At 39.3% G+C, this 25540-nt stretch overlaps 1 protein-coding gene across 2 annotated transcripts in view; it reads right to left on the bottom strand.

Annotated features, from left to right (window-relative positions):
• Positions 1-25540, bottom strand: part of TRHDE (thyrotropin releasing hormone degrading enzyme) — a 347541-nt gene that overhangs the window by 134781 nt on the left and 187220 nt on the right. For both annotated transcript variants that reach the window (XM_075931938.1, XM_075931934.1), the window contains one exon: positions 2571-2636. In XM_075931938.1, the coding sequence (XP_075788053.1) occupies positions 2571-2636 (66 nt within the window). The remainder of the gene's footprint in view (positions 1-2570; positions 2637-25540) is intronic.

The raw sequence follows: 25540 nt of genomic DNA, 5'->3' as shown, positions 1-25540 counted from the left end.
TGTAAAATTGGGAGTTATTCGGTCAAATTTAGTTATTTCAAAATAGTTTCCTAGTGTAGACATACCCTAAGGTGCTACAGGATTCCTCTTTTAAGTAATTAAGGAGCAGCATTGCTTTCTGAATAATTCTTAAGTGGCAAATGCCCAAAAGTGAGCTGCATAAGAAGTGTGGGAAAATAAGAGGATTCTCAGGACTTCCAAAGAGATGAAGAATACCCACAGGGAAGAAAGTGGTTTTATTAATGGATGTTATGTATTTAAATAGTAGCTTTCTTTTTCTAGAACCTTGCAAGTTCACATATATGGGCATTACAATTTTTAATTTCAGTTATTCACCACATCCACTATAAATTCATTTGTGGAGTTTCTGTATATTAGGTGCTACATTATGTAAATATTGAGAAGTTGACAAAATTAAGTCTCTATTATAAAAATGTATTTGAAACTCACAAAATTCAAAATTGCACATCTTTTGAAGCTTTAAAGAAAAATATATTTTCTTTCTATAGCTTCTTAACTGCTGATCCCTCATGGAGGTCCAACACTATAATCCAATGGCCTTTCAAAAGTGTATCTGCTGAAACTGGTGGGTTACTTGTGATAATCATGCATTTGTTCACACAAATGTATGCTGTGAAAAGTATTGCTTCATATAGTAATTCCACATTTAAAAATTCATATTAGCAAAATCAATTAGTTTTTTATAACTAAAGGGATTTTATTAGATATTATGAGAAAGAAAAAGCAATTAATATAAGAAAAAAATAAAGGCATAAGGAGAAAAGAAAGGAGCAAGCTCTTGTCCTTCTCTCTCCTTACTCCCCGTGTTTGTTAACATTTTTCTTCTTTCATGTGTTCTTTACTGAAGGTATAATTCTGACACCCATACACTGACTAATATCTTGGTTTCAATGGCAGTACATGCACAATAAAGAGCTAATCAATTTGATTTATGTTGCATAGACTGTTGTGATACTATAGCTTTTTACATTCTTCATCATTAATACTTTGCTCTCCATCATGGATGCCAAAGAACATTTTTGACAATGCATCTCCAGGGTTTAAAACATTTTTTATGAAAAAGTTTGACTAGACAAAACTTTTTGAATCGGCAGTCTTCAATGGCGAATACTTTCAACTACAAATTTTAAATTTCAAGAATTTAGCATTTTAAATTTCTATATTAACAGGAAAATTTCCAGGTGAATTCCAATGACATGAACACGGTGAGGATTTTGCCTTTTATGTGCACAAGTTTGTGCACAGAAACCTTTCCAGATCAAGGCCTATTGTCTGGGGTCAAATATGAGGCATGTGTCCTGAAAAGAGGCTTCTGGTTCCCATAAGCCAGTTACCATCCAAAGCTTGATTGATCAAAGGGCTGCAAAATTTCTAGAAAAGCTACATTTCCTCAATGGGATTCTTTTTATTGTATATCACATTATATATATATTTATATGGCACAACCAGTGTATTTATTTAACTTTTGTATTATATTTTAACATTCAATCGATTTCGGTTAGAGGTAGAATTACTGTGTTAAAATATGACCTGATCCCATATGTAGTTTATTTAAATTTAAAAATGAAAAGCTTACTAAGAACAGATAAGATTGATTGCTCTTTCCTTCTTAGCATAATTGTATTTCAGGTGAACATCAATTTACTTTAAAGGACATTTCTAAGTAGCAGACTGCATCATACATAATTCATCAATCACACTTGCCTGTAACATGACTTACTTAAACACCTTTCAATAAAAAAAAAAGGAAATTGGATTTTTTATGTTTTGGTTTGTTTTAAAATGGTTTACGAAATATACGCTTATCCTAAGTTAATGCTGAAAAAGTTCATCCTTGGTAATCAGTGCAGTGAATTCTCTCTCTCTGTCTCTCTCTGTTTGAACAGAAGTGTTATTTCTTTAAACCTCTTTTAAAAGGCAGAGAAACTTTTCAAAATATAAGTAAGGCAAAGAGCACTCTATGCTCACCAAAGGTAAAAGTAGGGTTTTGATGGGGCGGAGGAAAGTATTTATCTGAAAAATGTGATTAGCTTTGCAGCCACATATTTTCTAGTGAGATTGACATAGTTCATTTTTATTTTATATTAAAATTTAAATGTAATTGAAGCAAAGTGGCTTTTGCCTTAGCAAGCTCTTTCAGTGACGGATAATCAAGTTCTTACATATCTGAAAATGATTTCCACTTGGTGATGTATACCATATGAAAGTGAAACTGTGTGGCACTTGACATACTGAGAATTGTTTCATTTGCTGGAATGAAGGCTCTTATGTTATACAAGCTAAAGCTTCCTATCAAATTTAGCTTCAGGGACATGATGATGTCACAACGATTGAGAACTTTAAAAAAGAGAAAGACCAGCACAAATGCTTGCTTAAAAGCAAACAAACTCTGGTCATCTGAAGAAATGGGCTGTGCCCACGAAAGCTCGTGATACAATTTACATGTTTTGTTAGTCTATAAAGTGCTACCAGACCATTTGCTTGCTGTTTTCTAAAACCAACTAAAGGTAACCAATACATATAAAAAAGACAAAATGCTTTCTACTTACTTGTAAGCCCATCTGAAATACTGAGTGACCCATAAAATTAGCCAACATTCGAATTAAAGCGGCACCCTGTGGGAGACAACACAGAAGAGGAAGTCACTGAACTTCTTTTTCTAAATCAGTGATATAAAGTAATATGAAATATGCAATTTCACCTATTATCTTATTTATAAAATATATATATATCCTTAATTATTATGTTTAAATGTATAAGAAAAATGTTCCTAAATACATTATCAATAGAATTTTAAAAAAATCCCACCACACACACACACACACACATTAATGCCATGTACTTGGTTGGAAGGAAAGAAACAAGGAAGCAAGGAGGGGGGAAATCATGCAACTGCAAAACAGAGGAAAACATGATTTGGAAGGAGATTGCTATTATTAATACACATATGTATATAGCAAAAGTCAGTGAATGCTGCAAAGCAATCATTTTCACAGCTGGAGCCATATCTATGTACATATCTCAACTGCAGACATACAAATGAACATTCTGTTCTCTGTTATAGCCATACAATCATGTGAAGTCTCACAGACTCATGACTTTCAGGCCAGACGGGACCATTATGATCATCTATTCCAGGGATAGTTAATAATTTTTGATGGAGGGGCCACTCCAAGAATTTGGTCAGTGGTCAAGGATCACACATTTTCGTGATATTAATGGAGGAGGTGTACGATCTGGGACAGAGATTGGGATAAGGTCTTGGGGGCTTAGGGTAAGGGATTGGGGAGCTTGGGGTAAGGGATTGGAGAGCAGAAGGGGGTGTCGGTCTGGGAGGGAGTTTGGGTGAAAGGAGGGAGTTGTGACCCGGGGCAGAGGACTGAAGTGCAGGAGGGGCTGCAGGAGTTTGGGTTGTGACCTAATGCAGCAGGGGTTGTGACCCAGAGCAGGGGATTAGGGTGCAGGCTCTGGGAAGGGGTATGGGTATAGGATGGGCATGAGAAGGTTTGGGTTACATGGAGTTAGGAGTAGAGCAGGGGGCAGAGGGTTGTGGGGAGGAAGGTTGAGGTACCAGAGGCAGGCTCTGGCTAGGAGATGCTTACCTGGGTGATTTCTAACCAGCAGCCCAGCAGGTTCCCCACCTTCCATGCCCTAGCAAGCCACTTAGAGCAGCTGGCTGCAGGGCCATGTGCATCTGTGAACAGCTGTGAGCCAGATAGGACAGGTGGAAGAATAATTTGCACACTGAAGCCAATGGGAGCTGCAAGATGGTGTTGGGGGTGTTGGCTGCTCACAGAGCCTCTCTTCCCCTCCCCCAGGCTCACAGCTGCTCACAAACAAACAGGACTTGCACCTGGCTTTTCTGAGCTGTATGCAGGGGTGGGCAAGGGGCCTGACTGAGGATCCTGCTGCATCCACAGGCTAAATCCAGTGGCTTTCCTGACCGGATTCAGTCTGCAGGCTGTATTTTGTACTGCCTTGTCCTACATAGACAAGACAAGAGGATGGAGGAAGGAAGCATTATCATACCCATTTTACAGGTAGCAACTGATTCACCAAAATAATAAGTAACTCGCACAAGGTCACACAGAGAATCTATAGCAAAGCCAGGAATGGACTCCAGATCTTCATCCAGCCCCTTAACCACAAGGCCCATACTTCCTCTTGTTACACATCCTCCCCCTACTCATATTGTCTGTAATAATAAGGGTCTTGGATTATTACACTCTCTGAGCTAGTCTAGACTACGCTGAAGTTTTGAAAGAGGATATGCAAATTCCCGTGGATCTCAAATTTCTTCCGATCTCACTTTCAAAAGTGGAGCTTTTGAAAGTGAATATAGTCGGGACGTGTTATTTTTGGCACCTCCCACCCTTTTTCAAAAAGCCGTGTAAACCTCGGGAATTTGCATATCCTCTTTCAAAACTTCAGCGTAGTCTAGACATAGCCTCTGTATGTCATTCTGAAGCCTATTGCATCTCTAGAGTCAGTGAAAAGCAAAGGAAACATCCATGAGCATGGTTGAGGGCTCTTTCTGTCCAGAATATCACCAGGTTCCATCATCACTGGGATTTGCAAGTTTGCTATCATCCAACTTTTCAGTTCTCAGCAATTCTGATCTTATGAATTACACTCAGATGGTGTACGGAACAAAAATAATGTACAGTATCTATGCCACACGGAAAGTCCTCCAAGACCATTGTGATACCACAGGTAACTCAGCCATTCTCCTCTCTGATTCTAAAGCTAATGGTTGGAGAAGACAGCCATGGGGGAAAGAAAGAGGAGGGACACAGAGAACACCTACAGCAGGGGGGAAATTGGAGACCCTGTTATGGAGTGAAAGGAAGAATGAGAAGCATGGCAGCAAATCTGGGAGACTGAGTCCCTGGCATGGAGGGGAGAATGAGGAATAAATCTATGAGGGGAGAGGGATATAGAGGATACAGTGAGTCCCTGGCATGATGGGGAAGAGGAAATGGAGTCATGGGAGAAAGATGGAAATGAGGAGGCACACTGAAGCCCTGGCATGAGAATGGAGACCAATGACATAAAGTGTCATGGAGACATGGCATGTGGCAGAAGTGAGATTGGGGACACACAAAGTGGGGGGGGGGGAGGGATTACAAAGAGTCCCTGGATTAAAGGGGGATGGGAGTGTGGCATACTGGAAGCTTTAGGGGTAAGGATGTGGAGGGATGAAAGAAGCCCTTGGTGTGTGCAATGCACTTTGTCTATAAGAGCAAAAAAATGTGCACATCATCCAGTTATCTCAACAACATATTTTCACAGAGGGAATAGTTTTCACTGCTCTCCTCTCCAGCAAGTAATGAACTGAACAGGGGTCTATACCATTTTTTACCTTCCACAAACTCCTGTAATCCAAACCTAGAGCTCTGTGTTAATCACAGACACAAGTGATTAAATCAATGCTACTGGACTGAACTCTGTTTGGAACCTGCAGACATTACCCTTTGAATGACCTGACAGACTCACAGGTACTGTGCTCCACCATATCACTCCCAGACCTGAGCATGCCACTTCTGCAGCTCTGCCAACTTTTGCCCGTGTGAGAATGACATGTGGTGTCTAAAGAAGTGAACTCAACTCAGGGCAAAAATGTCCATTTATTGATGATTTAAGTGCTTTAGTCCAGGCAGTGAATGACTTGGTTCCTTGTCAAGCTGTAAAACAAATCAATTTAAGAGGTCTATTGAAAAAAAATATTTTCTATTCATAAAAATGTATCTGCTCTCTTGACAGTATATATCTTGACAAGTTAAATGAGGAATGAAAACACTTATCCTATTTGAATCAGTGCTTCTTTGCTTAATGTGCTTGGTAGGCACTTCCCAAATATAAGCAAAGACATACTACTTTGCCCCTAAGAGATTAAACTCTAAATACGACAAAATTGACAGGTGGATGGAGAGTAAAAGAAAGAACAATCATTAAGTAAGGTCACCAGGTACTTGCTTTGTCGACAGAACTCAATGTGTCTGGACGCTCTTTGTCGACGGAAGTTTTGTCGACAGTATCTGTCGACAAAACTTCCGTCGACAAAACGCGGTAGTCTAGACGTACCCTAAGTAACTTAGGGTATGTCTACACTACCCTCCTAGTTCGAACTAGGAGGGTAATGTAGGCATACCGCACTTGCAAATGAAGCCCGGGATTTGAATTTCCCGGGCTTCATTTGCATAAGCGGGGAGCCGCCATTTTTAAAACCACGCTGGTTCGAACCCCGTGCAGCGCGGCTACACGGGGCACGAACTAGGTAGTTCGAACTAGGCTTCCTAGTTCGAACTACCGTTACTCCTCATTTCACGAGGAGGAAGCCTAGTTCGAACTACCTAGTTCGTGCCCTGTGTAGCCGCACTGCACGGGGTTCGAACCAGCGGGGTTTTAAAAATGGCGGCTCCCCGCTTATGCAAAAGAAGCCCGGGAAATTCAAATCCCGGGCTTCATTTGCAAGTGCGGTATGCCTACATTACCCCGCTAGTTCGAACTAGCAGGGTAGTGTAGACATACCCTCAATCATTCAATAGCTGAAGAAAGGGCATTAGGCAAATTCACAAGGGGAACCAGCAAACCTTTGCCTATATAGTCAGCCTGCAAGAACAAGGCTTACATCTTCTAACTGGCCACAGAGGCATAGGGGAAAGTCACAAAGACTACACTTACAGTAATTAGTGGTGCATCTGATTACTCCACATCTGAAGTGATTGAGCTTTACCCAAAGATGACGTGGAAAGTCAAAATCAGGGGACTGGACTGTTGGATCTGTCATGAGAGAGTTACTGGCTGTATTTGAAGCTTTGTCTGTGACCCCTAATATGCCACTTGAATGTGATGATAAGATCTCTTAGAGAAATTGCTGAAACAGGTACTTTGAGTAAAAATGGCAAGTTGATGGTTAAACACATCTTTAGAAAAGGACAGAGGTGCCAACACCTTGCACTTTCAGGAGCAAATTCTGTAGGGCAACTTGTTCCCTCATGACAGTAGGGAAGACACTGGACAGGACCAACAATAAGGCCAAACTGATCACTTTCATGGTACCTATTATTATAAACAGAGTTTCATTCAGTTGAGCGTCTACTCTCCTCTCTGAAAACAGCTGACCCTCACCAGGGAACAGAATGGCTCAATGTAAGCCCAGAATTTCTTAGTATCAGGATACCGGCTTCTCAGATTCAGCAAGTTTTTTGATTATGCGTCTTTATTTTAAGGAAGGTCTTGGTAAGGTGTTCCTTAAAAGTACAGTCTAATGCGACACCTAGATACCTAGGCTTTGAGTTATGATCAAGTCTGTCTATTCACCAAGATGTTAAGCTTTTTGATGGCATTTGTGTGATATAGATGGATGCAGCTAGAAACCATGTCTTTGTCCTAGGTTTAAGTGTCCATCTTTTACAACAGTGGCCAACTCTTTCATATCATTGTCCAGTAATGATTGGCCACATCCTGATAATACATATTTTAATGGCACAATTGCTTCATCTAATAGCCCAGATTCCCAGCTAGAGTAAATTATCATAGCTCCCTCAACTCCACTGCTGTCAGAGCTATAAAAATGTATATCATCTGAGGCTCTGGGCATGTATGTTACCATACAAAAAAGTTTTTGAGATGGAGTTAAGGTTGACAGCATGTATCATTTAAGAGTAAAAATTACACAAATACTGTATTTTTTTCCACAATTAGGCATTAGTTTCAAAACTAAGCATTAGAAAATTCATGGTTAGGTTTACACTTAAAAGAAATACAAAGATATTAAAATAAGAAGTGCACAGTTAAGACACTCAAGCAACCTTACTCTGCCTTGCACTGACATCTTGAAATAAACCCATGGATGTTTTAGTATTTGTGGTCCCAGATTAGATTAAACTGATTTTTAAATCATAATAGAGATTTATGATAACGTGTCTCTACCTAATGTCACTATAGGGCAGAGGTAAGGTTGTTAATTTACTCCTTTTAACTTCTTAAACTGCCCAGATTTTAATTAAGTTTAATTCATAAACTAATTAATAGATTCACTTGCAATTTTTCACAACAATAATTTCTGTTCTGAATGTTGTGGAGAATATGCTGTTCATATTTATCATACAAAACAAACCACAAAACAGAACTGCTGTTCTATACATAATGGATCTTAATTTATAACCAGCAACTTTTTAATATACACTCCGACAGTATTGTTTATATAAACACACACTCATACACACATGAATTATGTCTATATAGGGACTGATTCTCCATTAGGACAGTTTTCTGCCAAGGAATAACTCCATAGATTTTTGTGGAGTTACAGTGGTGTCAAACCAGGGCTGGCCCACAACATTTTGCCACCTGAGGTAGGCAGCTCAAGTGATGCCCTCATGCCCCCTCACTTGGGCCAAAACTTTGAAAGGTCTCAGTTCTCTGGATCCTAGTGACTCTCGTCTCTCCCCCCCCCCCCCATCCTACACACAGAGTCTGGCACCTCAGGCAGCTGCCTCAGTTTGCCTCATGGTAAAGCCAGCTCTGCATCAAACTGCTGTAACACACTGAAGAATCAGAGCCACGTGAGGTTTTTTTGTGTGTTTATGTATACAGCCGGCCTCTAGTTGCGAATGGTCGACTTATGACCATTCGCAGTTATGACCGAAGCTGTCGTAAATGACAGACCCCGAGTTACGAACGCGATCCGCGCTTACAAACAGCGCGGTTGCGTGTAACTCTATAGGGTCCGACTTATGAACAAACCGAGTTACAACCAATTGCTTGGTCCGTAACCAGTTCGTAAGTCGGGAAGAGGCTGTATATCAAATCACAGACAATCAAATTACTTTATATCTAGTCTGTTATATCTTCTTGTAAGAATCACAAGAAAGATGGGTTTTCAGGAGAGCTCTGACTGAGCGGGTAGAGGGCATGCCAGCAAGCTGAGGAATGTGTAGCCTGCATAACAGGCAGTGCAGAGTATGGCTTAGAGAAATAATTTGGAGAAGTGGACAAATGAAACGTGGAGTATGACATCCAGTGATACAGTGAAGGGGACAGTGTGAAGAGTGACATATGGTGAGACAGGATTTTGCAGAGTCTGGAAGATAAGGGCAATATACCATATGTAAAGAAATTCATGTCCACTGTAATCTCATTCAATATTACAAATGTATGAACCAAAAAACAGATCAGCAGAAAAAGTGTTCAGAATAGCAAAAAATTCCAACATACAATTGATAGCACAATGTGTTGCTATATCTGACTTTTCCATAGCATTCAAAATATGGTGGTACTGAAAAAGTGAGCACAAAGGATTGGCCAGGAGGATAAAAAGTTCCCCCGGTTGTTCTCCAGGGACTTTACAGGGGTAAAGCAACAACTAGAATATGTCGCAGCATGTGCTTACTTATTTTGCAAAGACCAGGAGGAATTTGAAGGAAACTGTAGGTCTCTGATTTACCTCCCAAATTTAAGAACATGGCATATCCTCTTGAGGGGATGACAAAAGTAAATCCCCTCAAAGGAAAGTGCTAGATGAGTATATACATGTAGTTATGCATGATTGTATTTTGTAATTGAACTTGAGGTACTATGAAGTAGTTAAAGGAAATATTATTGACTATATTCACAATTGTTTCATGGATTCTAAGTTAATTGTTTTGCATGCATATACACACATGCCCAATTTTTTGAGGCATGGGGTATGCATGGTGTGTGTGTGTGTGTGTGTGTGTGTGTGTGTGTGTCCCTAAAATTAGAGTGCAAAGTTGGGGGGAGGAAGGAAGAGGGTGGAAGTGACTAGGATTGGGAAGAAAACTATATAAATTAAGATGACTTTTTGGGGGCTGTTTGGGAACACAGCAATATTCACTATGTAGTAGTAGGTGGGACATATCATGCACCAACAGTCATGAAATACAGTAATCACCAAAATAAAATATTACATAAATCAAAACCCTAAAAAGATAAACAATGCACAGCCTCCATATACATAACAAACATAAATAATACATTATTACACTGCAAAATGGTATAGGTAACCAATAATTTCAGCTTCTTTGTATGTGAGGTTCAATGAACAAAAGACTGTACTTCAAGTGAAGAGAGAGAGAGAATCTACTGAAAGAGAGAAAGTTCCTAATATACATTTTTTCTTACAATTCTGTCTGTCTTTGTTTTCTCCTTTGTCCACCATTAATTTTATTCTTCTCTCTCATTTTATGAAAATATTGAATAAGATTTATGTAATGTTGTGCTATTGTACAATATTCAGTTGAAAATCAAACTTTATAAATATATAACAACAACTGTTCATTTTTCAAGTACAGTGGGAATCCCCTTAATTTTATTCCTCTTTAAAACACCACCCTTTGAATTCAATACGGGGAGGCGCCCTCCTTCCAACCAAAGTTCCTTAGGAGTCTATCATGCTGACACTTCATTGTCATTTCTTTCACAGTAATGATCAAAGGCTTCAATCCAGATAGTGATCCTATACATACAAGCACATAGGGAAACACAAAAAATACCTCCCATGCCTCCTAAACTAAAGCAATAAGCAATAAAAGTGAGGAGAGAGAGGAATTAATCTATATATTTACAATACAATATATGTTTATATGACTATTAGAAAACTTAAATAATTGCACGTTAAATCCACCTGAGCACTGGTCTTCTCAAATTACCCTTAATGTGCTGGCTAATTAACCAGATGTGTCATTGAAGAAAGTCTTTAGTAGGGTTTTTAGGAGGAGACAGTGATGGCCTTAACTTTGGAGAGTGTAATCCATGCACAATGGGACAACTTGGAAGAGGCAGGACAATGGCTAGAGGAGGAGCAGACACAAGAGTAGACCAGGCCAGTACCACTGATGAAGTGGAGCACCATGGTAGAAAGCCTACGAAGGGCCTTGGAGGTTTGGAAAAGATGTTTGAACTTGATGTGGTGCGAAAAGAGGTGCAAAGTGGAGGGACTGAAAGGTAGGAAAGACGTAGTCAGAACCAAAGAACAGACAAGAAGAATGGTCTCAGGTGCAGCTTTTTGAACATATCAGAATGTGGGAAAGGAGTCAGGGAGTGATTCCTATGTGAGCCTCAGGGAGGCCACAGAACAAGAAGAGGAAATTATAGTTATCCAGACCTATCCTTTAAACCAGCTTCTGTACCTTATGACTGGAAGATAGCTAATGTAACCTCAATATTTTAAAAGGGCTCTAGAGGTGATCGTGGCAATCACAGACCAGTTAGTCTAACGTCGGTACCGGGGAAATTAGTTGAAACTATTGTAAAGAATAAAATTGTCAGACACATAAATGAAGATAATTTGTTGGGGAAATTCAACATCGTTTCTGTAAAGGGAAATCATGCCTTACAAATCTGCTAGAGTTCTTTGAGGGGGTCAACAAACATGGATAAGGGGGCAGAGGTTTAGCAGATATAGAACACTTATATTTCCAGAAAACCTTTGACAAGGTCCCTAACCAAAGGTGCTTAAATAAAGTAAGTTGTCATGGGATAAGAGGGAAGGTTCTTTCATGGACTGATAACTTGTTAAAAGACAGGAAACAAAGGGTAGGAATAAATCGTATGTTTTCAGAGTGGAGAGAGGTAACTACTAGGGTCCCACAAGGGTCTCTTCTAGGACCACTCCAATTCAACTTATTTATAAATGACCTAGAGAAAGGAGTAAACAGTGAGGTGGCAAAATTTGCAAATTATACTAAACTGCTCAAGACAGTTAAGACCAAAGTATACCGTGAAGAGCTTCAAATAGATCTTACCAAACTAAGTGATTGGGCAACAAAATGGCCAATGAAATTTAATGTGGATAAATGTAATGTACATTGGAAAAAATAATCCCAACTATATATCCAAGATGATGGGAACTAATTTAGCTACAACTACTCAAGAGAGAGATCTGGGAGTCATTGTGAATAGTTCTCTGAAAACATCCACTCAGTAAGCAGTGGCAATCAAAAAAAAAAGAAGCAAATAGAATGTTAGGCATCATTAAAAAGGGATAGAGAATAAGACAGATAATATCTTATTGTCTCTATATAAAACCATGGTATGCCCACATCTTGAACATTGCGTAAAGATGTGGTTGCCTCACCTCAAAAAGATATATCATCATTGGAAAAAAATTCACAAAAAAGGGCAACAAAAATTATGGGGTTTGGAACAGGTCCCATATGAAGAGAGATTAAAAAGACTTGGATTTTTCAGCTTAGAAAAGAGGAGTCTAAGGAGATATATGATAGAGGTCTATAAAATCATGATTGGTATGGAAAAAGTGAATAAGGAAAAGTTATTTACTTATTCCCATAATATAAGAACTAGGGGTCACCAAATGAAATTAATGGGCAGCAAGTTTAAACAAACAAAAAGAAGTTTTTCTTCACTCAGCGCAGTCAACCTGTGGAACTCCTTACCAGAGGATGTGGTGAAGACTAGGACTTTAGCAGGGTTCAAAATAGATTCATGGAGGTTAGGTCCATCAGTGGCTATTAACCAGGATGGGTAGGAATGGTGTCTGGAAATGGATGACAGAAGAGGGATCACGTGTTGATTACCTGTTGTGTTCCCTCTCCCTGAGGCATCTGGTATTTGCGACTGTCAGCAGACATGATGCTGGTCTAAATGGACCTTTGGTCTGACCTAGTATGGTCATTCTTATGTTCTTACGTACTAAGACAGGAAAATGCAAACGTTTGGATTATGTTTTAACTGAAAAGGGTCAAATCTTAGACGCACTATACTGGGTGAAATGGCAAGATGTAGGCACAACCTGAATGGAGGGAGACGAAATAGCCAAAAGGACCCCTAGGTTATAGACTTGACTGATATGTCAGATGGTGGCTGTTGTCAACTTGTCAAAGATGTCGCTGTCCAACAACATGAATCTGTGATTTTCTTTGACATTGTTCTGTATTATAATTGGTGAATAAGAATGCATATTGAATCAGCATATGCTATGTATCATATACATAGTCACATTGAAACCTTTACTGAGTTTTCACTCAGGCAAAGCCTTCATTTAAGTTAATGGTCTCTTATTCTGATGAAGGGGAACTGACTGCTGACATGACCAATCCTGCGGAGGGACAGCCTGGCACTGAAAGGAGAGATTGGATTTGTGCAGTGAAGCAGCTAAAGAAAGAGTAGAGCTGACACAAATATGTTGCCTCCTTCTGCAGCTCCTGACCTCTCTGTGTGCAATCCCCATCCGGGGATCATTCAAGCCTCTCCAGCCTGGTGCTGCAGGGACCATTAAAGAAGAGAGCTTGTGTAGGATGCTGTGGACAATTGCCTGCCAGCCAAATATCTTGCAAACAGGGGAAGTGGTTTAAATGTCTGTGCCATGACTTGCTTGGCCTCTAAATGCCATAGCTGAGGGATACTGTGACGGGCTCTCCGAAGCCCACACTGAGCCTGGCAGGACTCCGGCTGCTCCACCGGAGGGGAGGTGGGGCAACACCAGGAAACAACAGCCGACAGCCCCGGGAGGTGGGCTGCCAGCAGATGGCCATGGTACGTGGGGGCAGAGCCCCATCACAAATACACAGCATCCCCAAGTGGCGGGACGCTAAGGAGGTGGGCCGACGTACCGCAGCAGCCATCAGTGGGCCTTTTGAAAAGGCCCCAAGGAGGAGGCGGAGAGGAGGCACTGTGCCCCGGAGTTGCCAGGTGCCTCTCGGGGAGTGAATTACTCCATCCAGCTGGGGCATGGCCAGTGCTCCCCAGGAACCCAGAACGGAGACGGAGGGACTATAGGGGACAATGAACCGGTAGGTCTCTTGAACAAGCCCGGGGGGGCCGCAGCCCAGGAAGGGGATAGGAAACAGCCCGGGGCAGAGCACTTTTGGTGCCTGTGGGCTGACACATTTCGGGATGGAACACCGTCATCCAGGTAGGGGTCAAACACCCCAAACCCTTAGGGCCCCGGGCTGGGACCTGGTGGAGAGGGCGGACCCGGGTCCCCCTAAGCCCCCTCCGCCCCACCGTTCACTCAACCTCACTTTAGAGTGCCAACTTGGTACTACGAGCCAGGCGACCGAGTGGACAAGAGGTTGCCACTATACGACCCAGAAGTGGGTCCTGAGTTAGGGGCTAAAGGACCCTAGGGACCCCATGAGGTATTAAAGGCGGTGGGATCGCTGAGCCCCACCCCTGGCTGGGGATTGGGAGCTTGAGCCTGTAAACCCATCATCCCAAGAGAAGCCCAAGGTGGTGGGCTCACTGGGCCCCATCTCCCCTGGCCGGGGAGTGGGAGCTCGCACCTGGAAATCCACCACAGATACCGTTTTCGAACTGCTGACCTGGACTGCAGGCTTGTGTCTTACTGTTTCCCTAACAGTCCTGATTTGTCCTTTTCATATTTGTTCATTTTTTTAAATTGTATCCTTTGGTATATATGGTTGTGACTACTTTCTTCCACTATTTGATCTGAGGAAGTGGGTCTGGCCCACGAAAGCTCATCATCTAATAAACCATCTTGTTAGTCTTTAAAGTGCTACATTGTCCTGCATTTTGCTTCAACTACCCCAGACTAACACGGCTACATTTCTATCACTGTTTCCCTAACTGTTGGCTGGAATTGGAATGGCAAGAGAGACACCATCAGCATGAGATTGTTTTCCACAGCCCCCAAAGCAGGGCTGGGAAAATTCCAGCACATGGGCCAGATCCAGTCTGAAGGGTTAAACCCTGGCAAGCCCCCACCTCTATGTTCATCAGTGGCAGTGGCTCACCAGGGATTAACCCTGATGAGCTGCTGGTTTTTTTACTGCCCGCTCCTGCCCCAAAGTCATATGTAGTGTGGAAGCAGGGAAATATAAATATGAAGACTGCTTCCAGGGGAAGGGACAGGGATTGATAATCAGAAATCAGAGCTATGCCCTTAACAAAGTGGAGCCTTACTATGTAGGTTTCAGCTACTATTATGCCTCCACTGAGCCTGACATGAGTTGTGGGTCTCTGACAAGACAGTGCTTGCTCAACATGGAAGTCAGGACTAGACATGGGGGGAGTTATGTCTGATTAGAGATTAAGTAAAAACTGACTAAGAACTTCAAGACAGCGCCCATTCATTGTAAGAAATGTTTGAAATAACACTTTTCTAAATGAATTGTCCTATATGAAAAGGGCTTAAAAAATTGCAGATATAGCAAAAGGGATGTAACTAAACAAGTGTGTCTATAAGAGCTGATCATATCTATTTGTTGTTTAAATTTCAACTTTTAGATGATTCTATCAAAGAGAAGTCTGAAGTGTCCAAAATCAAATATAGGATATAGGAACTTAATTTCATTTCATTTAAAGAAGATCCTACATTCCAAAATCACTACTTAATTTTCAAAACTTTTGATGATTCTATGACCTAAAATCCATTTACAACCTGAAGAGACGCCACACTGCAAAGCACTCACACAAGCTGCATGTTGGACATGTCTGTTCTGTGCCGGTCACATGTATCTAGTCTCCTGTGGGCTGTAATACTGTGAACTATTTTCAATTGTGGCATTTAGTAAGGCAAGTGCTGGTTAGTGTTGGGTGGAATTATAAATATATGAGGTCAGACTAGATGATCTGGTGTTTCCCTCCGGCGTTAAATATTATGATTTACATATTATTTTGACAACAAGCAATATACAAGTCATTTTTACGGAACAATTGTTCTTCATTGGCACTAGGTGACCAACAGTCAGATGTCCATATGAAATTCAGAGAAAACAAAGCATGAATTGAAGTTAGAGAACAAAGCATATCAAATATGTTATATAAACAACATTTTTAAAAACTCTTTCCATAAAGTTACAAAACAAAATGAAGCTGCTGATGGATAGTGCATAATTTTAGCTTTAAAAATATGCTTTCGCTAAATCATGTCTGCACAAGTAATCTGCAGAATGTGGTCAAATACATAACAAGGAGTATGTGCACATGTATGTGTACGAGAGAAAGATATACTGTACTGTATTTTCCAATGCTATTAGGAATGAATAGAACATTCAATTGACTTAGGATGTTTCACTTTAAGTAGTGTACTGATTGAAATGAATCTAAATGAAAGTAACCCCTACTGCCTCTAAAGATGAGAGCTGAGAGAATCCTCATTCTAACTTCTGGTGAACCACTAGTATGACCCTAGGCAAATCAACTTATGACCTCCTAGCATTAAGGTCAGTACTCAGACAACTGAGTAAAAGATGTTACACCTAACCTGAGGTTTGTGGGAAAACAAATCCTATCACCCTGAAAATGGCTAATTTATTGTTTTCTTTTTTATCAATGTGAAAAACTCCATAGTACTCAGCCAAGCATCCCTACAATTCCTGTTCTTCACCCCCTTTAGGAAGGCTATGCTGATGAATGGCATTTTATTCCTAACCCTCTCTACACTTGGAAATTAAATTGTCTATCAATGGTAAACACTTCTTTTCATGATGGTTCTGAAAACAATTTGTCCTGTCCATGCTATCACTTACAACGATGTACTGTTGAGAGCTTCTAAGAGCCAGTTATTAAAACTTTACCACCAAATTGTGAGGAACACAGAGATCATTTCCCTGTGCACTCTGCAAACTTCTAAATCATCCCTGACAGGGAGGGGTTTTCTCTAGGAATAATAAAATATTTCTGGATATGCCAGGGATACTACCCCCAATTTCTGCTTCAGATTACAAAAGGCAAACTGTTGTGCACTAACAATATACCTATTGTATATTTTTTCAGTAACAAAATAGAAAATTTCCACCAAAAATTCAGATTGCTGTGCATTTTATTTGCCACATAGAATTGCTTCCTTCTTTGTATATGCTTCAAATAATGTTGTTTTGTTTAAATGGGAAAAGAAATTAATAGATTTTCCCGTTTTTTTCCTTCCCTCTTTGTGGAGGAAAAATAAAATATTGAAGTGTCATCCTAGAGGTTTTTTCCCTTTAAGCATTATCAGTGAAAGTCCATCCAATATCTCAAAAAAAGAATGAATTAGTGATCTAGAATGGTTAAGAATTTGCATTATGATGTATCTGATAAAAATGACGAGAAATCTTTCTGACAGAAATACAGGTCTGCCTCCTGAAACTTTGTTTTCTATTGAACAATTCTTCAATGGAATGGATGCTGACATGCCAAAGATAAAATCACTTGGGAAAAAATGATCAAATGAACTTTCATGAATACAATCTGACAATATATTTGAAGAAACATGTTCAGATTTAGCTATCATGACCACAAACGATATCTTCCCCAAGAGTTAACTCTCCTCCTGTCAATAACTTGCTAAAAAGCCCCTCCACCTACCAAGTGCCATTACTTGGTCAAAACTCAATTGAAATCAATAAGGCCAGGTCTACACTAGACCTGGAAGGCTGGCTTAATGTACGCAACTCCAACTACGTAGAATACATACTTGAAGTCATCTTATCTTAAGCAGAACTTGGCACCATCCCCATTGCAAATGCTCCAGTGGGCTTCCCTTATTCCTCATGATTGTGAGGAATACAGAAACTGGACAGAGTTGCCCTCAGCATTCAAGTTATGGGTCTATATTAGACCCAGTAAATTGAACACCAGAATGTTGTTCTGCAGCGGGGTGAGTGGAGACATGCTCTAAGAGAATAGGATGCTCTGGAAGTTGGATTGTGATGTAAATGATGACTACTGGATAATGTCCATGAAATTTAGTAAAAGAAGTAACTTCTTGTATGATTTTTTGATGTTAAAAAATATAGGTTGAGAAGCAAAATCTACCATGAAGGTCTTTAAATATTTTTAAAATATTAACCAATTTCAATTGCCAGTGGATGTTAATTTACAAACCAATGTTCAATTGCTAGTTGACATGATATTGATATTCACTTATAGTTGTGGTTAATATTTCTTGTAAAAATAAGGCATACTTTTAAAACAAAGATTGAAAGCATGTAGTGATTTTAATGAAAAAAAAGTGTGCTTCTAAGTTATTTTTAAACATATGTTTACACTTCTAATACCGTATTTTCTGGCGTATAGGGCGACTGGGCGTATAAGACGACCCCCTAATTTTTTAATTAAAAGATAGGGTTTCATCTTATACCCCAGCGCCCCTCCGCCTCCTTTGCTCCCGGTGTCCCTGGTCTGCTGGAGACGGTCCCCAGCAGACCAGAGGCACCGGGAGCAAAGCCGCAGCAGCTTTGCAAAGCCTCGGGGGAAGCCGGCGGGGGGGCAGCCCAGGCACGCCTGGGATGCCCCCCCCCCCGCCGGCTTCCCCCGAGGCTTTGCAAAGCCGCGGAGGGGCTCCAGCGGCGGGGCATCCCAGGCGCGCCTGGGATGTATACCCAGCGTACAAGACGACCCCCGATTTTTGAGGGATGTTTTTTAACATAAAAAGTCGTCTTGTACGCCGGAATATACGGTATTAAAAATCAGCTATCATACTTGTAAACTCTATAGCATAGTCCAGTTTATTTTAAAGACATGTACACTTCCTCAATCTGAACTTTAAGAACTGATAGGCTGTTTTTGTGATACAAGTATCTTATATGAGACGTGCTGAAGAAGCATAAGTGAAATACAATATGCAAAAGAGAATTTTAAATTGCAAATTGGATTCATCTTCTCTTATAACTAACATAACCATTCCTGGTGAGGATACATTTTCAATAGCCAGATAAGGTGAGCTCTGGTGAAATGTTAGTCATAGAGGTCAATTCTATTGCAGGATTTCAGGAATATGTCAGAGTGAACAGAATTCAGTAGGAAACAGCCATACATAAACATGTCCTTTAGGTGGACTTAGAAGTGTCCTTTTCTTGTGAATATCAAAATGACACACAAGCTGCTTAGTCGTCCAGACAAAATGTTGCTGTGACTCCATTTACAACAGCAGTTTTATTTAGCTTCTCCACCAAAGCCTCTATGTTCTCACGCCACTTACAAGGACAAAAGCACAGTATATTTTTTCATTAAGTACCCATATGAGGAAATCTTCAAGGATGGGCAAACACAAGAGGTTGATGAGATTATTTATAAAGATGGGCCATCATTAGAGCTCAAGAACAGTGTGGAACAAAACAGTGATTCTTAAACTTCATTGCATCAAGAATCCTTTCTAATAATAAAACTGGCTCCACGACTCTCCATTTCCCAAGAGATATAAAGCGCAAAGAAATCCTCCATATAAGGGAATACCAACAAAACTAAGGTTTAGATTTATACAATTATTTTAATGCAAAGAAGAAATGCATCCTGAGTGTTCATCATTCTATTAGCCAACTGGCCAGAGAATCCAAGAGCAAATACACAGCACTGGCACTTAGTGCTGCTTCGGATGGCTCTGCGATTTTTACTTTTAGTGACAGAAAAACAGAAAAGGTGATATTTATATTAGGTCTTTTCTTTCTCTAATCACTACAAACATGAATTCAGAAAATGTTGTAAGGCCCAAGCTTTCAAGACACACCAAAAAAAAGGTCCATCAAGTCTTTTTCAGCCATGCATGACAAATGGAATTAACTATTGCAGTAATTTAATCATGAAAAAGATTCTCATTACCCCTTGTCTTTTCCTGGGGAAAAAACATTCAAAATTTCAGCTGTAGGTCATCTAAGTAAGCTGCAGGTGATGGATTTCATGTCAACTTTTATACTCCAGTCTCATATAGGTCAATCAAACCAAATACTTCCAAATCCCATAGCACACTGGAACAAAAAGAATCTTCTGGATCCAGCTTTTGATTTTATCATAGTAAATCATCGCACGGGTGCATTTCAGCTTGAGAATGTTGTGGGGGAATTCAAGCTAATAAAACATATTTCATAGATTCAGGCCAGAAGAGCATCCCCGTTTATTACCCTCAACATAGTCCAACATGGTGACTATGATCAAATACAACTTTCTCTCTTTGCTCAAGTTGACAATTGCACACCTTACTGTATGGTGAAACAAATACCTTCTGATCCCATTTTATTACACAGTCACCAAAACAGGACACTATATCATGTACAAACTGAACAACACTGCTTATCTGGTACAAACAATGTCAGCATTCTCAGCATCAGCCATCGCTCCTCTCAACACAAAATTATGACAATGGAGAGTAAAAGTGAGGACAGAATGCAAACTTCTTGTTATTTTACACTATGCATAACCTGACACCATTCCACATTTCTGTTGTCTATCCTGAAACAGCACACCAACTCATCATACAATCAATGCATCAAATTAACAATCTTTGCTGGAATTCCATAGCCTCACAGAATCTTCTAAAGCATTTTTCTGTGGACACTATTTAATGTTTTCATAACATCTGGGAAGTTAAGAAGTACGTTTCTGCTATCATTTCAAGTGTTTCTGAATAAGTCTTCTCGTGATGGAAATCTAATCTGAACATGACCTACTGGATAGAAATTCATCCTATTTTCCCTTGAGTACTGTATCAACAGTAGTTTTCATCCTATCAAAGTAATAATGCAAAACACATTTCCAGGTAGGAGAGTGACCCCTTTCCAGTTATCAAAAGCCTTTGTTAGGCATTCTGTAAATAACACCTCCTCAGCAAACTTTAGGACAGGTGTCCTTTTTCCAAACCATTCTGAACAATCTACCCATGTAATTCAGAAAAATTTGCTCTCCAGAATTTAACATTTCAGCATCTATCTTATAGCCTGATGCTCTACCATTCGTCTGTTGGTGTATGACCTTCCTTCTCAAAGGTAATTACTTTATAGCTAAGTCCACTCTTTCTTCACCCCTCTTAATGTGTGTCAGTGTTCTGACTGGCTGAGCACATCTTGGAATTGCTCCATCCAATGGGCTCTCTGTTCTTCCTCAGTGGTTCAAATTATAACATCTTGAGCCTTCACAATGCCACAACATTGTTCATAGAGATTTGGGATGTCAGCTGTTCAGGTACCAGAAAATGCTTTGCAAAATCCCCCTCAGCTTCTCCTGCTTTATTTCTCATTCATTCTCTTTTGTCTCTCTTGTCTTTTCTGGCTCATCTTTTCACTTAATTTTCTTTGTCTCTATCTTCCTGATACAGAAGAGCTCTTTTATTGCTGTTTCATTCTTGCTGGTCTGTTTTCCTTAATTCTTTCCTCTCTTCAAGAAGTCTCCATGTATTTAGTTGGAGCCATTCTTCTTTTTTAAGAATCTCACCAGCTACATTCAGACTTGTTTGTATAAAAAACTGCCATTATTGTCCTAGGAGAGAAACACAGTGGATAAGGTAATATCTTTTATAGGACCATCTTCTGTTGGTGAAAGAGACAAGATTTTGAGTTTACTCACAACAGTGCTATTTCTCAGAGCTTCAGGTCTGAAGAAGATCTCTGTGCAAGCTCAAAAACATGCCTCTCTCACTAATAGGAGTTGATCCAATAAAAAATACTACCGCACCAACCCTGTTACTCTAATATCCTGGGATCAGCACAGCTAAAAGAACACAGCATACAACATTGTTTTCCTATGTTGTTCATCAGTGTTTTTAATTCTGCAAAGCTTTAGCTAAGTTGCAGCTTGAAATGCATGTTCACAGTTAGCTCAACTAACTTTCTTGTATCATACATAGCCTCTGCCTTGTGTGATATTGCCTTCCTTCATTTTGTTTTGGTTTTCCAAAAAGACGACACTGGTCACTTCTGAGATCAGCATTCATGTACACTGTCCTAGGTGTCCAAGAGTAACGTTTCTTCAATGCTTGCTAATGGCAACATGATCATGCTGTTTCTGGGTAAAGCCACCATTTGATCTTCATATCAGTTAACTTCATATCAGTGTACTCTTGCTGCTAAAACTTTGTACCATTTTTATTTGAATTTGTCTGGCTTTAACGTACAGGCAATGGTTCTTGTAATGCCTTTTTCCACTAGGTTAAAGAGCCCTTTACCATGCAATATTTTCTCCCTGTGAAAGTACAGTACACTGTAACTACCTCTCAGTCTTCCTTTTGATAAACTAAACATATTGAGCTCCTTAAATCTCTCTTTGAAGACATTTTCTTCCTTGAAATGTTGTGGCTCTCTTCTGGAATTTCCCCACTTTTTCAACTATGGATGGACCATTGGTCTGACCCAGTATAGCTATTACTATGTTTTTATGTAACTCTTCTTTCAAAATGTGGATATTAGAACTGTATGCAGTATCCATGTTGGTCTCACCAATGCCAAATACAAGGATAAAATCACCTCACTACTTCTATGTCTCTGTTTATACCTTCAAGAAATGTGTTAGCCCTTTTTGGTAAATATTTTACTGAATTTCTTGTCTGCTAAATCCTTTTCAGAAGATCCCGAAATCTGATCCTAAAATCCTTTTCAGAATCACTGCTTTCCAAAACACAGCACCCTATTCTGGAGCTATGGCCTGAATTCCTTATTTCTTGATGCATAATTTTGCAGTTGGATGTACTAAAAAATATTTTGTTTGAATGGGTCCATTTTGCCAAATAATCCAAAACACTCTATGACTATCCTGTCCTCTTAATTAGCTACCATTCCACCACTCTTTGTGCCACCCACAAATTTTATCAGTGGTGATTATATATTTACTTCCAGAACAATGATGAAACTGTTCTATAGCACTGGATCTTGCACCAATCCCTAAGGAAACCCCTAGAAAAACCCTCTTTCAATAATGATTCTCCATTGATTACAACTTTTTGAGATCAGTCAATTAGCCAATTCTTAATCCACTTAATGTGTGCTTTATTGGTATCGAACAGTGCAAATTTTGTAATCAAAATGTCATGCAGTAAAGAATGAAACACCTTACAAAAGTTTAAACAGACTACAGGTACACAGATACATTTTATCAAACAAATTCATCAAAAAAAAGATATCAGCTTTGTTTTTTAAGAACTGTTTTCCAGAGAACCATGGTGACTCTCATTAATTATATTACTACTTTTAATCAGAATTAAGACCTATGTCAGTTTTTCCATTATTTTGCCTATGGCTGATATAGGATTATCAACCTCCTGCTAGAGAAGTTACCCTGCTTGTCCTTTTTGAATACTGGCACAGCATTAGCATCTTCTTGTCTTCTGGAATTTCCCCTATATTCAAAGATTTATTAAAAATGAACATCAGAAGACCAGAGACCTCCTCAACTGACTTCTTTAGGTCTCTTGGGCACAAGCTACTTAATCCTGCTGATTTTAAAATATTTATCTCAAATGGATGTTGACTCTTTCATAGCTAATGGACTGAAATGTAATTCACAGGTCTCATTTGAGTTAAGTATAACACCCAGCTTCTTTCCAAATACAGAGCAGATATATTATTGAACACATTTGCCTTTTCTGCATCATTAACAATTTTACCATCTCCATCTAGAATGGATCCACACTATTGCAAGGATTTCTTTTATTTCTAATATACTTTAAAAAATCTTCTTCCTCACTGTTGTTAGCCTTGGCAGCCACTAACTTTTCCTTTATTCTTTTAGCTTCCCTTATCAAATGTCAACACTTCATAACTTTACATGTATGTTAATTGTTATCTATTTTTTCTTTTTTCTACTTATAAGTTGTTATATGTTGTTTTTGTAATGTCTAATTCTCTCCTTCCCTTCACTACTGAACCAGAATGGGTTTTAACTAAAGTTGTCCTCTCTTTTCTGTCTAAAATTTTCCTCCAACTCAAATTCACGCATAATTTTCCTCAGCTTTGGATAATTAGGTATTTTGAAGCACCAATTACATGTTTTATTGGTTGGGATGAGTTTGCTCCTGATCAAGAAAGCACTAAAGCTTGTGCACATTGACTTAGTGAACACAGATAGACTTAAGTATGTGCTTAAATTTAACTAAGGGCTTAAGGACTCAATTAAGGAAAACATTTGAGCATACACCTGAATTTAAGTATTGGTTCCAATGAGATAATTCACATGCTTAATATTAGGCATATGCTAAAGTACTTTTCTGAGTTTGAAACAAAATATTTTTGAGTTTAGATGACATTCATAATGCAAATTGCTTCATCTAAGACTTTTTTCTTTCGAATGGAATTGTTTCCCCTACAAGTTATTTTCTCTATGCAATGGATGATGAACAAATGGCTTTAGAAGCAACAGTCTGTACTATGGGCATTGACCTGCCTGGCTGTCTAATTACATAATACACACCATCATAAAAATATGTATAAAGAATTCAGTGTCATTCACAGTCGACATCACTGATAAATTAATCCAGAAGAACAAAAAGCTTTCCACTTATACTCCTGAAAGAGACTGGACTGCAAAAGCATCTGGCTTGTATCATAAGTAATTTGAAATAGCTGGGCAGCATCTTATTCTTTTGTTATTTCATCTAGCTGAATAATTCAAATAAAGCCATACACCATATTATCAAATGTTAATAAAATTTTTTCATGTCTAAGTAGTCATAACTTAGATGCACATGGCAACCATGTTGTTATGCAAAGATGAGAAGTTGATTTATACCTGTTAGTCCCAATATGATAGTAACCACTTCTTGGATGGATGGCATGACCAACACTTTTTTCAATGGAAGTGCAGAAAATGTATGACCATTTTTTTTCATTGATCACATAAACAATACTGGGTCCTGTCATTTTTTCAGCCTTTGATGAAATATATTGCCTGAGAAGTTTTCCAACAGTCATACTTAATTTGGCAGTGGGTTCAATATCTTCGACTGCTTTACATTTTTTTTGTCAGAAGATCCACACAAATTACTGTATTAGGACAAGCATTTTCCTTTAAACAAAACTTATGCTACACCTAACTCCCAATATAGTGACTTGTATTTTGGTGGGGTTTTCTTACCATTTCATGACTCTATGTAGTATTTCCTTTGCTTACCAAAGGTTCCTTCCATTTACTCCTTTGTGGTAGAATAAAAAGCATTGTACATTTAACAATGGAATTAACATGGATGAACACTGAACGACTATACCCTTTTTTGGATATCCTCCTTCTTGTTTTGGCTGCCTCTATATTGTCATGCAAGTAAACAGGTTTTATAATATATATATATTTCCTATGCCTAAGCTATTTATTCTTTGCTGTGCTACTATGTTGTGTACTTACTGGTTAGAGGCACCCTTCGTCTTGGCAACTCTGTTTGAGGTTCATCTATCTAAGACTGTCCCAGTTCTAACTGCTCCCTCTGTATTACAGCTGTCTTGTGTCACCCTCTAATTATGGCTAGTTGTCCTTCATGTTATTCTCTCTCGCTTTCTCTCTCTGCCCCGCCTAATTACTGCAGCTCACTAGGGTCACATTTTCTGCTGAAAGGTATTTCTGGGGCATAAATGCTACCACTTTTTGCTTTGATTTAAAAAACCCTCAGATATATTCTAGTGTTCAGCAAACTACATTTCCTGCAGAATTTGAGGTATAATCATATTTTCTGTGATTTTGGGGAGGACATTTTTATTTCAGCTAAATGAGGGAGAAAGCCATTCTCTATTGTGATACAAGAGCTTTAAAGGAAGGCTGAATGGATTCTTGTTAATACAATTTATGAATAAACCGTTATGACTTTTTGTTCCTCTACCTAAGCATTTATGGCCCTAATGCA

The sequence above is a fragment of the Pelodiscus sinensis genome, chromosome 1, assembly GCF_049634645.1.
Source record: "Pelodiscus sinensis isolate JC-2024 chromosome 1, ASM4963464v1, whole genome shotgun sequence".
NCBI classification, from domain to species: Eukaryota; Metazoa; Chordata; order Testudines; family Trionychidae; genus Pelodiscus; species Pelodiscus sinensis.
Note: the sequence above shows the minus strand (reverse complement) of the source record. Positions and strands in the feature narration are given on the sequence as shown.